A 13,391-nucleotide genomic window follows, 5' to 3' on the forward strand; every position below is an offset into this window, starting at 1 on the left:
TCCACAAGAAAGTCGCTCCACTATACTGCCAAGGACCGTGGCAGCTATAGAAATGTATAGACACGCTAAGAGAAGAAGCCCTAAACCTACATAACATTTTCTTATCTCATTTCTTGGGGTTTTTTTTACGCTAACATGTCGCTCCAGCCGCAAGTGGAGGACGCACCGGAGGAGAGGAGCGCCTTCTTCATCGGCGCTGACTCGGACCACATCTCGGAAGAGGTGGACCCTCATCAACTTATACTACAGAAAGCTAACGCGTTAGCATCGGAGAACTGCCTCAAAGAAGTCATCGACTGGTTTTCTGTGGCTATGCGGTATGGACCCGTGAGGCCGGAGCAATTAAGCACTTTCGTGGACTGTATCCTCCGCAACTTTAAGAGCAAAACGGCCGGGCCAGACGCACTTTCGGGCCGGAGCCGGGACAGCTCTGAGGCTAATGTGTTTGACTGTCCCAACTGTCAAAGCTTTTTAGGTGAACCTGTCACCGTAGCCTGTGGACATTCGTACTGCAAAAGGTGTTTACAACGACGGCTGCTCTCCAAATGTAAGCTGTGCGGTGAAACCGTGCGGGACGAGGAGAAAGTGAATGTAATTCTGTGCGGACTCCTGGATAAATGGTTCCCGGACGAGCTGAGGGAGTCGAAAACACTCAGCGAAGTGGACGAGCTGTGCAGAAGAAAACGTTACCAAGAAGCAGTGTCGCTAGCGTCGGTTATTATCCAGCGTGGTAAGAGAAATAACCTTAACCTTACAGTCAGTGTGTGAAGAGGAGGGGGTTGTTTCCTGGTGGTGTGCCAGCTGCGCACCCTCAGTGAGGACGACAGGAGTGTGATGTGTCACTGAGCTTAAACAGCCATGTGCAGGAAACCATATTCTTTATTATGATGCTCTGTTAGTTTGTGTTTGTTTGTTCCACTGACTAATAGTCTGAAAAGTGTTACCGTTCCTCCCATGTGTTGTACCGCTGCCAGACTCCTCCCAGTGGATGCTGGGTAACCTGGAAGGTCCTGCTTACGAAATTTCACAAACTGAGCATGCGCAGTTGGTGCAAGTTGCATAAGGCAGGTCATGACACATAAAGGGGCAGGTTTTGTAATTTGGGGGGCGGGGGGGGGGTGCATTTGTATTTTGTAATAGTTATGGCTTGTCACAGTTTCATAAATGGTTTAAAGGGAACGAATGCATACTCCAAGCCAGGCAGTGAGTTAGCTTTTGTAACAGATCCTAGCGTTATGCAATGAGAGAATATAGGGTACTTCTTATTATTTGTAGTAAACAAGCCAGTGATTATGGAGGTTTTTGCGGCTGCAGGTGCAGCCCCCTAGTAGTGAATGCAAAAGCTTGCACAGGTGAAGTGAATGAGATATGCTGCTTTCACCAGTATCAACAATGTGCCCTTGAGCAAAGCACCCAGCTGATCTTGTGAAGATGAGCTTAAGTTGAAAATGCTTGCCAGTGCACTGAGCAGTTCCTGGAAATAAAGGGTAATAAAGTAAAGTGTTGTGGTTTTGATGGCCTGTCTCCAGTAAGATCTCATGGAAGTAGAAACTGCAGAATAAACTGATATAATGCATTGTGGGTTTGTCACTGCCTTGCAAGGGGAATCTAGATATATTTTATTTTATTCCTTTATTTTTTTCAGAACCTGAAGATTTCAGTTGACCTATAATCATGCTATATAAGCTTTAACTTCTATTTTCATCCATTGTCATAATAATGTGGTAATTGGCAGTAACTATGTGCAGTCACATCTGATCTCCCACATCCTGAGAATGTTCTGCTGGTCTGACAGTACAGACCTTGGCCTGGTTTATAGGAGCCTATGGAAACATGCGTGGTATTTGGGTCAAATGATGCAGCACACATGTAAGCTTGCTGCATCACTGTTAACCTATGTTATTTAAGCATTGCTTGCAGGGCTTTAAAGACTTAATTTAAACAAATGCTTTTTAAGAACCTTAGTGATCCTGACACCAGTGGAATATCTAACCACAGATTAGACTTGTACTGTATTTACATGTCTCCACGTCTACATCATATACAGGTAAAACATTTGCTGATAATTGACTGCCCTTTGCAAAATGGGGATGCACAACCTGCTGTATTCCTGCCTTGTCTAACTTAGGTGCAACGACTGGTTATGGCTCATGCTAGATAACTGCAACATCTATGGTTTGGTTCTTCCACGGGATCTTTGTTACATGTCGCACGCACCCCTCGACCCCTGTTTCCTATCTGATTTTACAGTATTGATTAACTATTAAAGGTGAGGCTGCCATAAAAATCAGATAAATTGAGTAATCCATGTCATTTAAAGGCCGAATGAGAATAACTGGCATGACACCTTCTGAAAAACTGTCTCTTGGCATTGCGTCAAAATGCAGACTGAAGTCACTGCGGTTGATGCTTTCATGCAGCCTGCTTTTGACAGCCATTAGTGATGCGGACAACCTGAGAAACGGGCCAGTGACTTCCAGATGTTCCGGGGTGCTTTGTTAATGTCTTCATGTCTAAAAAATCTGTTTCCGTTAGCATCTGCCAGACATCAGAAAAAATTAACTATATTCGATGCACCTCAGTGAGAGGTAATAAATTACTTGGAGTGATAGCCTGCCGTGAGCTGAAAAAAACATCCCAACTCAGTCAGTGAAGATAATTAAACTTATTTAACTTTTAATGGAATGCATTATGTCTGCAGGACTGACTGCTTCTAAAGGCTGACACTATCCACATCCACAGGCATACAATGGCATACATGTTTTCTGGGAATTCAGTGATGCAGCTGATCTATAATTTGTGTTTGTTCTGTACACACGTAATATTTAACCTGCAGGAAGCTAGTTGAGATAAACATTATCTGACAAGAAGCAATGGTTGTAGTTCTAGACATTTAGATGCAGTCAGTGTTTTACGTATGGTGTTACTTGTGCTATGTTTACTAAAGTAATTCTGATTCTGATGTTTCATGATATTAGAATAACCCCACAATTGAATGATATCTGTGAAAATCTAAAATGCTGTGCTTTCCAATATTTAAAAACAAGTAATCTAAGGATAACTTTTTCTTACAGCACATAAAGATAATTCTCCCCTCTCTCCATTTCCTCATGTCTCCTGTAGATCCAGACACGACAGCATTGGTGCGGCTGTCTCGAGCGGAGGCATACATGGCTCTCAGTCAGTACCGTCTGGCTTTGGAGGACACAGAATTTTGTCCCGGGTCCAGTTCTGCTGAAGTAGGTCACTCACTGATACTGCAGTAATTTGTTATCTCATGCTACAGGAATGAAAATGTTGTGTTCTATTTAGGCATGCGTTCACTGTTGGCCTGCCTTTTCGAGGAAATGATAACTGTTAGACATGATTACACCAAGTTTAATACCAGCTATTTTGTTGGTGCTGTAATGATGGCGGCATTGCCAGGTTGTGCATGCATGCTCACGCACCTGCCTTTACTGTCTCGAGTGCTCACACTGCTATATGGGTCAGTTGACCGTTACCAAGAAAAAGTGTATTTTAAGACTGCTGTCTCTAAAGCCACAGACAGTGGGTATTCCACTTGTCATGTCCTTGGATTATAGTCACAAGTTGATTGTAGGTCAATTTGCAGACACACAGTCATGTTTGCTCATTCGGTGGCTTTGTTACAGAATAAAATTACTTAAAACATTCATTTCTATTGCATGTCTTGGCAGCTGCATTTACTGCATTTAACCTCTTTCTGCTTTTAGTATCATAGTAAATGCCTTCTCATAGGGTAAATAAGTTACAAAAGAGTATCATGACTAAAGAAGGTTTTCTAGACCGCGACTGAGAATGCAGTGATTAAGGTCAAAGCCATTAATGACTGTTACATCAGTAACAGGAGACCAAATGTCTGGGTTGAAGACTAGGATATTCTTTTTTTTTTCATTTGTAGTGCAAAGTATGTAACGCAAAGGTAGTTGCATAATTGGTCATTTCATATTGATTTATTAGATCATAAAAATATTTCATTTGCCAAAAGCTGCAGCTTTCAGTGGTTTAGAGATCCAGTGTGGTTTTGAAACCAAAGTTATGTGACAGTGCACGCAAAGTACAAACAAGTACTAGTATTTGCAAAGGTATTAGAGGTTCAAAGATGTTTCTGTGTTTGTATACACTATGGTTAAGGAGACAAGGCATTAGAGTCAGCATCCAGTGTAAACATAAATGCTGGTACAGAAGTATGATGACTCTGTCTGCCCTCTCAGGCTGTGTTTAGGAAAGCTATGGTGCTGCACGAGATGGGCAAAGTGGACGAGTCTCTCCAAGTGTTCCTCCAGTGCCTGGCTATGGACGAGGACTTCCCCAGTGCTAAAAGACAAGTGGAAAAGGTGAGAGAACTTAAGAGAAAGGAGTCATGATTAGCCTGTGGGAGGAGAAAATGATTAAATATTAGACTCTGCTGTCATCCAAAAGCCCGGCAGTCAGCTGAGTTGAGGTCACTCAGTGTTCATGCACGTAGGGTGGAGGAGCTAGCCTCTATACACTGTAAGCCAAAGAAGTGAAATTTGTTCTCCTTGACTTGACTGCAGTGCTGTAAAGCCCTCCCTTTATGATCTTAATTGCACAGAGACATTAAAGACATTTGTTCTGTGTTACAGCTAGCATCTGCTATTATACTTCATTGACTTCGTGGAACCTGCCTTTTTTTATGGCACGGATCGTAAAACCCCATTTGAGCTTTATGACTAAACAAGCATTTTAACTGGAGACAAATCATGTATTTTCTTCAATGCATACAAATGCATCTGAAATGTCCTGACGGAGAGACAGACAGACCATTTTCAGTGGTCATAGTATACTGTTCATACGTATTGATCTAAGTCAGTCTATACAAATATAAAAAAAAATAAAAAATACACTGTTGAATATTGTTTCACAGACAATGGATGCAAATTTGCCTGACAAATACGTTGTTTTGGGATCTGATAAAATGTGATGAGTATTTTTTCTTTTTTTACAGTTTCTTGACAAAACTAAAAAATACATCAAAATTTACATGCCGAGTTCCTCTGCCATATAGATCGTCCATTCTTTCTGCAGTCTATCCAGGGAATTGCATAAGTTGTTAGTGGGTCAGGTCTTGTGACTGTCTGTAATGGCATTAGTACGACTTGGTAGACAGAACATAGCCTTGAAGTTACATAAGTGACACACAGTTGACTCATGTAGGAAGCACTACATACATATACTTTCTGATGCTACTCAAGGTCTGTGCAATCATCTCTGAATTATTGTGTAAGGAAGCGCACATAATCCCATTAGTCATCTCCAGTTTTCCCTCGCTATAAAGTGTGTGACATTGATCGGATTTGTTGTTAAGGGTTGCTGCTTGTATTGACATGGTGTCTGAATTCCTTTCTGATCCTGACATGAACACTGTTCATTCTAGACATCAGTCTACAGCAATGTGGGAGCCAGACAGCATGCATCAATTTAGTGTCAAATCAAGTTTGTGCAACCTGTAATCACACTTACAGTCTCTCAATGCCCTTATAATGAAAACCGCAAATTAATGACATAGAAAATGACAGCATCCATCCTTGTTGCCCTCGCTGACAGATGACGAGGTGTTGAACCGATGCTGAGCATACGCTCGCACATAAGTTGAAAAAAAGAGTAAAAATGCACAAACTAAAAACTCAAAGTAAAATAACACTTAATCTCTGCAATGTGTGCAGAGGGAGTCTGTCTTATGACGCACAAGCTATAGGCCCACATATCTTTAAGACTATCTGTATTTCAGAGACCAAAGTTCAGGCCTTTAACGTCGATGATCTCTGCTGCCGTATCGTACGCTGAAGTCAAACTGAGGTCATGCTGAAATGTATTCTGAACACAACACAAGTTCGGCTTCTCGTCTCGCCTCATATCACCATGCATGTTATCATGGTTGTTCTTCCTCTTGGCTATATCGTTGGATTTACAGTTTTGTTTAGTTTAATCTTTTGTCAATAACCCGTTGCTGAGAGGACAAAAAGTTCCCCTACATTTCCCCTTTCCACACACTATGTTTCCAGCCTTGAAATAATTTGTAAATATGTTGTCTAAACAATTTTAGAGCTACTTTTTATTCCACAAAATCTGGCGAATACAAAATTCTGAAAATGAAATTTTTTTTGCCTTAACACTTTTCAAACATACTTTTTGCCCATTCAATTTGAATACTTACTAAACCGTCACAGAGTTTGATATCACTTTAAGAAACAGTAATGCTAACAATGTTAGCCATGGCTGCTAAATCCTACAAGAGTGCCTTTATCCTCATAAATCAATGACAGGGATATTTCTTGTCACCTTATGTTTTGGTGGTTCTAATTCATTTCATAACATCATCAACAAGATAAGACTTTACCTCCAGGCTTATACAAGTAAGATATGACAATTGTGGACACCAGCATGCATTCTTTCGGTTGACTACTCTTATATTCATCTTACCCGGCGGAGACCAGGTTTTAGAGTCACGATTGCGTTAATTGTCTTTGGCGACTTCAGATGACAAGCTGAGTGTCTTTTTACAGATCCTGTGTGATCTGCTCTTCCCGGCTGATGAGAATGTCAAGGTCGGCCTGAGGGAAACGACACAGAACACGTCACCTCGCTTGCGCAGTAAAACCCTTGTGGCCGATGCCCAGGCTCAACCACAGAGCCCTGTCCAAAGACAAGACCAGCACCTGGTCCGCGCCGCCTCAGTACACCACCACCTGGACAACCAAGAGGTACCAGCCCAATGGATAGTGACGCCACAAAGCTCATCAATGAATTGATGGAATGCTTAGCTTGCCATGTCTTTATCAGGGGTCATCATCATCGTCTTACCTTTTAATCTTCTGTCATAATTCAGAAACGCGGGGAAAGCCTGGAGCGGCCTGGTCTGAGCCGAGCTCATTCGCTACGAATGCATGGCTCTAATAGCGGAGAGGAGGGACTGAAGAGAGTGTGGTCTGCCCCTCAGCTGGGAGACCAGGAGAAGGGGAGCCTGCTGAAGAGGAAGCTGTCAGTGTCAGACACAGAACCTTGTGTTGTGGACAGTGGAAGTAGCAAACACAAAAAACAAGGTCAGTGGCAAATCCCACCATTATTGATTCTGGTGTTTTTCCAAATCAAATCTCTTCTGCTTCGGTTGTTCGATTGTTACACCATGTATATGAATTGAAAACATATAAAAGTAGAAATGGTCCATTAAAATTAGGCTTGATTGGACAATTTGATGCAGACTTAATGGGATAATGTGGTTTCATGTACAATGGGTTGGTTAGACCCTCCACATTCTGCTGTGTATACCCAACTTCAATATTGATTTTAGGTGTAGCTAAAGGCTCCAGACAACAGGCTGCCAAAGCCAAAGCTGCCAGAGGTGTTCCTGAGGACCTGCTGGACCCCAATGACTTGGAGTGCTCTCTCTGCATGAGGTAAGGTCGCACATAAACCATGAGGTTTTCATGCCAGCTCACATAGAACAGTTGTAAATGACATTGAGAATAAACACCTGAGTGTTGCATCACTGTGATCATCGCAGGTTGTTCTATGAGCCTGTGACTACACCATGTGGCCACACCTTCTGTAAAAACTGTCTGGAGCGCTGCTTGGACCACACACCCCAGTGTCCCCTCTGTAAAGAGAGCCTAAAAGAGGTAAGAAACAAGTTGGCATGTATTGAATCTGGATATAAATCATATTAATAGGCTGGCCTTGAGCTAGTCAAAATGCCCCTTGCCACATGTTTTAATCATTAACTCTTATCCCGCTTTCTCCAGTATCTAGCATGTAGGAAGTACATGGTGACCGCTGTCTTGGAAACGCTGATCAAACAGTATTTGAAACGGGAGTATGCAGAGAGAGCTAAAACTCATCTGGAAGAGACCAGAGAGCTTTCTGAGTAAGCATTTCTGTCTGATTCCAATGTTCCTCATCAGACGTTTCTTCATGCTGAAGGTTAAAAGAGGATTTAAGAGGTCTAAAATGTCTTCTCTCTCTCTCTCTCTCTCTCTCTCTCTCTCTGTACAGTCTGACGAAGAATGTGCCTATCTTTGTGTGTACCATGGCTTACCCCACTGTGCCTTGCCCCCTGCATGTCTTCGAGCCACGTTACCGACTCATGATTCGCCGCTGCATGGACACAGGCACGCGGCAGTTTGGGATGTGTATTAATGATCCCCAAAAAGGGTAAGCACGCAGGCACATGGGCTTGTAGATCCACATATTTCTGCATATCTAGAAAAGAAGTTCCTTTTAGGACATCAGCCATTAGTTATAAATATCTACTCTGATATAAATTGGTAAATATGGCAAGAAGGCAATCAGCTGTTCACAGTCTTCAGTGGTTTTGTTGTTCATGACATTTAAATCCTATTGGACACGGACATGGGTTATTAAAGATCTCTGGATCAAACCGCCAAAATTTAATTCTCTAAATAAACCCTCCCTGCAGGTTTGTAGATTATGGCTGCATGCTGACCATCAGAAGTGTCCATTTCCTCCCTGACGGACGATCAGTCGTGGACACCATCGGAGGAAAACGCTTCCGGGTCCTGTCCCGTGGAATGAAGGATGGTTACAGTACTGCTGACATTGAACATTTGGAGGATACCAGGGTAAGAACCACAATGTCTTTAAGTCTACTGGGGTCGATGTTGGGTGGTGTGTCTCTTTAAGTAGATGCGTTTCTGACATTGAGTTATCACTGATTGTGCATTCTTTACAAATTAGTGTATATTTAAGTTTAAATATAGAGAATAAAGTAACTGACTGTGATTGATTCTTTTCTATTAGGTGGAGGACAGTGATGAGTTAGAGAGACTACAACAGCTGCATGACGCGGTGTACGAGCAAGCCCGCGTCTGGTTCCAGAACCTCAAGATCCGCTTCCACAACCAGATCCTGCAGCACTTTGGACCAATGCCAGAGCGAGAAGATGACATCCAGGTAAACATCCAGCTCAGTGTCCCTCTACTACCACCTGCAGAGACTGCCTATGTCTGCCCAGATTAGTTTATGCAAGGACTGCATTGTAAACAGATTCCTTAAGGAGAATCATCTTTAATTACGCATTAAATATAAGATCTTATTGAGGAGTATTTGCTTCACTAGACTGTAACAGGAGTGTAGATGCCTGAGTTTGTTTTAACAATACAAATGCGTGCTTGTTTGCCTGCAGTGGTTCCTTGCAGTTACAGTCTTATTACACACAAACATCTGCACACTGCTGATACATTAGAGGGTTGAAAAATGGCTAACACCAGCCTTATTAGTAATACTGTATATGATGGGCAAAATGCAAGGATACAATGCAGAGCCTAAGATGATTTAGAATTAGTAAAGTGAAAAATTATATTTTGTGCTTGATCAAGCTTTGAATTTGTGGTGTTAGAGATTTGGAAGTAGTGTCACTTCAATTATACTTTGTCAAGCAGATCAGTTTGTGAAAACACTGCAGCAGCGACAGTGTTGTAGAGTTTAAGAGCCATTTGTTTAGCTGGCCTCTTAAATAATTAGATATGCAGAGAAACATACATTATTATTATTATTATTAGTAGTAGTATTTTTATTATTATTATTATTATTATTATTAAATGAACTGGCATTGGCTGAGCTTTGCAAAAGCAGTACTTGTCTTCAAAACTGCAGGGTTTTTAAATCTTGTATTACTATTCCTGACATCGCAAGATGCTGCAAATTCGTCATTTAAAACTGGAATATCTCATGACACAGTTGCCTTTTGGGGAAACCCAAATTACCATGGATTCACCTGCCTCAGAGGACTTAATACCGGAACACAGTTGTTGTGTGTGTGCTCTGCCCCTGCTCGCAGCCGCAGCACCAAAAGGGATTACAGCTCCGCTCTTAGGACAACCACGGGGGTGGAGTCTATCGATAATATAGGCTAAAGAGCTTTATGGGTGCTTCATACCTAATCCCACCGTCCCTGTTGCGTCAGAAGAGTGTCATGAAGAGAATCCCCTTATCTACCACGTGCACACACACACGCACACATAGCAAAGCGTTGACCGTGATTTCTGGTGGTGTTGCGTCATTTCCGAATGATCCATGGAACAATACAGTAGATCTTTGATTAATGGTCGGTGTAAAATCTGCACTACAGTACAGACATGTAACACGTCGTTCGCTTCAAATCCTTTCTAAGTGTTAAGCACATTTTGTAACTGCCTCAGGCAAACTCAGTGAAATTGGGATTTAGCCATGTAACTGTGACGCAGACCTATATTCTTCTGGCAGATTACTGTAAAAGGTCATTTATGTTTTAACCCATTCCAGGTTTGCTGAGTATTTATGTAGTGCTACTTTTTGAAACGCGATCATTCCAACCAGAGCACTCCTTTTAATTACCAGTCATACAACTGGAAGTGTTTCAAGTATGACGTACATATTGGAAGGCTTTAACTCTGAAGCAGCTGCACGTCTGTGACGACTGCAGAAATGAGTCAAGTCTATATTGCCTGATAAGTTTGAAACAGTGCAAGGGATGAATGGATGTAAAGCTCTAGAGATCTCAAGATCTCAAATCTCAAGAGAAATCATGTCAAAAGAGCGCAGACAGAAGAATGGTGATGCTTCTGTCTGTTAAATAAAGTGTATGAACAAAAACCAGAAATATATTTGTATGCCATCAGCCAACCCATTGTTCTACGTAGCTCCTGTCTTAGTGTCATTTAGTTTTCTATAATTAAAACTACAAAATATCCTTACACTCAAAAGATAAGCATCCAGGTGAGACAGATAGGTAGTGCTCTACTATTTTCACACTATTTTAACAATTTTGTCACTTTGTCCTGCCCAGAAACCTTCGAGACAGAAAACTGATCCTCAGAAATCTTTAATTTAGCTCAAACAGTATCACAGACACCATATTTTGACTTTTGAGAAGGATTTTCTGTTGTGAAAACAAAGGCCTTATTGTATTCCTCCTCTCTTCTAGGCAACTCCTAACGGTCCAGCTTGCTGCTGGTGGCTCCTGGCTGTTCTGCCCATCGACCCTCGCTACCAGCTCTCTGTCCTCTCCATGACCAGCCTCAAAGAACGCCTGGTGAAGATCCAGCACATCCTCACATATCTGCAGAGCATCCCGAACGACTAGAGCTTCCTCTTCTCATAACCACAAACATCCTTCTGGAATAACATTCATACAACTTTGAATCAACATCTCGCCAACGTTTGTTTTATATTGCCATCTCTTTCAACTTTTCTTTTTACGGGAGACCCTTTCTTTTACAGTTCTTTGTACCATGCCTACAGAAAATCAGAGCAAAAGCCCAAACATCCTTGAACTGTGTATCACTAAGACTGGAGATGTGGCCAGACCACCTCAGGGATACCTCCAATGACTCACATCATTTGTTTGTGACCGTCACAAATTACTCAAACGTACTTACTTTTCCCTGCGGCTCTTGTTCTCAATGCAGTTCATTTTCATAGGAACTTCCCTGAACGATCTTTAAATGAGTAGCACAGTTACTATTCCACTTGGCTGATATTTTGTTGATGCTGACAGAGGGTAGTATATTTACAAATCACATCGGAGTGTACCTTCTTTTAGAAGAACACTGAGGTGAAGAAAGTGTAATAGTTTGTCTTGTATCTCTGGTGAGACCAGTGTAAAGAAGTTTGTAAGATTTGTGTTGATGTGGAGGAGCGGTGAGGTGATTCTGCAGAACAAAATCCTAAATGCTGAAAGTCCAAAAAGTGATGGCAAGATGTGGTTCAGAGGAACCACTGAGAAGAGATTTCTGCAAAACCAAGTGCAACTAAAGGCTGGTGTACTGTACCAAACACTAATGAAAGTATTAATCAGTCTCTTCCGAGCATCAAGTTTTCTTTTTACTCACTTCACCCACATGCTTACTACGCATAGCTTCCATGGCTGCTTACATGTAGTGGCAAAGGAGCTTCCCATTAGACGTTCTGACTCTTCCATTTGTTACGCCGTGTTATCCCTCGTAACATCAGGTGAGGGGATCGCTTGTGGACCTGAAATCTCATTTTGACTCTTATGCTTCTAATACGCTTTTCTTCCTCTCACAGTCAACCTTAAGTCGTATGCACTATCTTCCAAAATGTTTTTGTTTGTCTTAGAGCGTTGGAGATCCTGCTGGAGTGTGAGAAATGTTTCCTGTGTTATTTGTCTCTCCTCTAAACCAAAAGATCCAGCTGCCCGTTGAATTAACTTAAACAGAATTAATTTAATACTGAAGATATATTTGTACATTCTGACCATGTGTTTGTATGAGAAATTCTAAAGGGGGTCTTGCAATATGTTAACAAATCAAAACAAGACAAAAACGGCATGTATACATCCAATGGGTCAGCGTTATTCTTCATGCAAAGCTGCTCTGCCTGCTTGGAGGAGAGAGGACGGTACCTGCAGTGCTTCAGTCTGAACTGCATTTGCCTTACACCATTTTGCATTGTGATTTGAATAACACGGTGCATTGGCTTGGTTACCATTCCTTTTTGCCATAGTATGAAGTATGTTTTAATTGTTTGTTTTTTTTCTCAGTGAGTTTGAGGCACCATTTGTTCACAATGTGTATAAGAAGTTCTTAAAAAAAAAAAAAAAAATTCAAGTCAAGGCTGTTTTATGTAAATCATCTGTAAAAAAAAAGGCTTTTTGGAAAGATCTTGCTTTTTGCTCAAATGTTTTAAGTTATCAATTTGAATAATAAATGCACTTCTTTTTCAACTTCAGCCTCCGTTTGACTAATTTAACAGAAGATGTTGAGCGATCTGTTTGAGCGGAAGGACTTCACACATCAAATCAAGTATTTCTTGATAACATTTATTTCTCACTACATGAGCAGCAGCAGTTAAATAAAAAAAAGTCTGTAGACATTTTATGGCTTTTAGCATGTGTTATAGTTTTAACTAAAGAACTCAGTACTGTGCGGGTGTGGTTTTATCAGATTTGACTGACAGCAACAAAATAAACCACTACTGTCAGATGTTAAAATGTTTCTGATTGGTGCACATTAGTATGTGACATCACCTTTTTCCAACTTCAGAAACAACCAAAACTGTCCCACTTTGGGGCAGAATAGTGAGTTCATGTAGTTGAGCATTCACTGAGCAGGTGAAATGCATTAAAGGCCTTTAACTCATTAATGTGCAACATATTCACAGACGAAATGCAAATCAGTGGGTAAATAAAGTGATTCCAGTGCCATTTTACACTTCCAAACCACAAGGGGGCGACAGTGTAGCATTATTGTTACATAGAGTTAAGTGTTTCATAACTCACCCTTTACCCTCTGCACTTACTCAACTTTTATTATGAAAATATAACTAATTCTCTTTGACTCTATTATGTTTTTACAATTATACAATGTCAAATTTACAGTTACAACAGCAGG

The 13,391-nt window shown here is 41.3% G+C and overlaps 1 protein-coding gene across 1 annotated transcript; it reads left to right on the forward strand.

Moving 5' to 3' along the window:
• On the forward strand, window positions 1-12,724 carry lonrf1 (LON peptidase N-terminal domain and ring finger 1). Its single transcript, XM_070827980.1, has 12 exons — window positions 1-730; window positions 3,124-3,239; window positions 4,236-4,358; window positions 6,549-6,746; window positions 6,872-7,085; window positions 7,334-7,439; window positions 7,547-7,661; window positions 7,785-7,906; window positions 8,035-8,193; window positions 8,459-8,621; window positions 8,800-8,952; window positions 10,964-12,724. The coding sequence occupies exons 1-12, from the start codon at window positions 136-138 to the stop codon at window positions 11,120-11,122; spliced, it is 2,223 nt and encodes a 740-aa protein (XP_070684081.1). The 5' UTR covers window positions 1-135; the 3' UTR covers window positions 11,123-12,724.
• The last annotated feature ends 667 nt before the right edge of the window (window positions 12,725-13,391 follow it).

The sequence above is a fragment of the Pempheris klunzingeri genome, chromosome 3, assembly GCF_042242105.1.
Source record: "Pempheris klunzingeri isolate RE-2024b chromosome 3, fPemKlu1.hap1, whole genome shotgun sequence".
NCBI lineage: Eukaryota > Metazoa > Chordata > Actinopteri > Acropomatiformes > Pempheridae > Pempheris > Pempheris klunzingeri.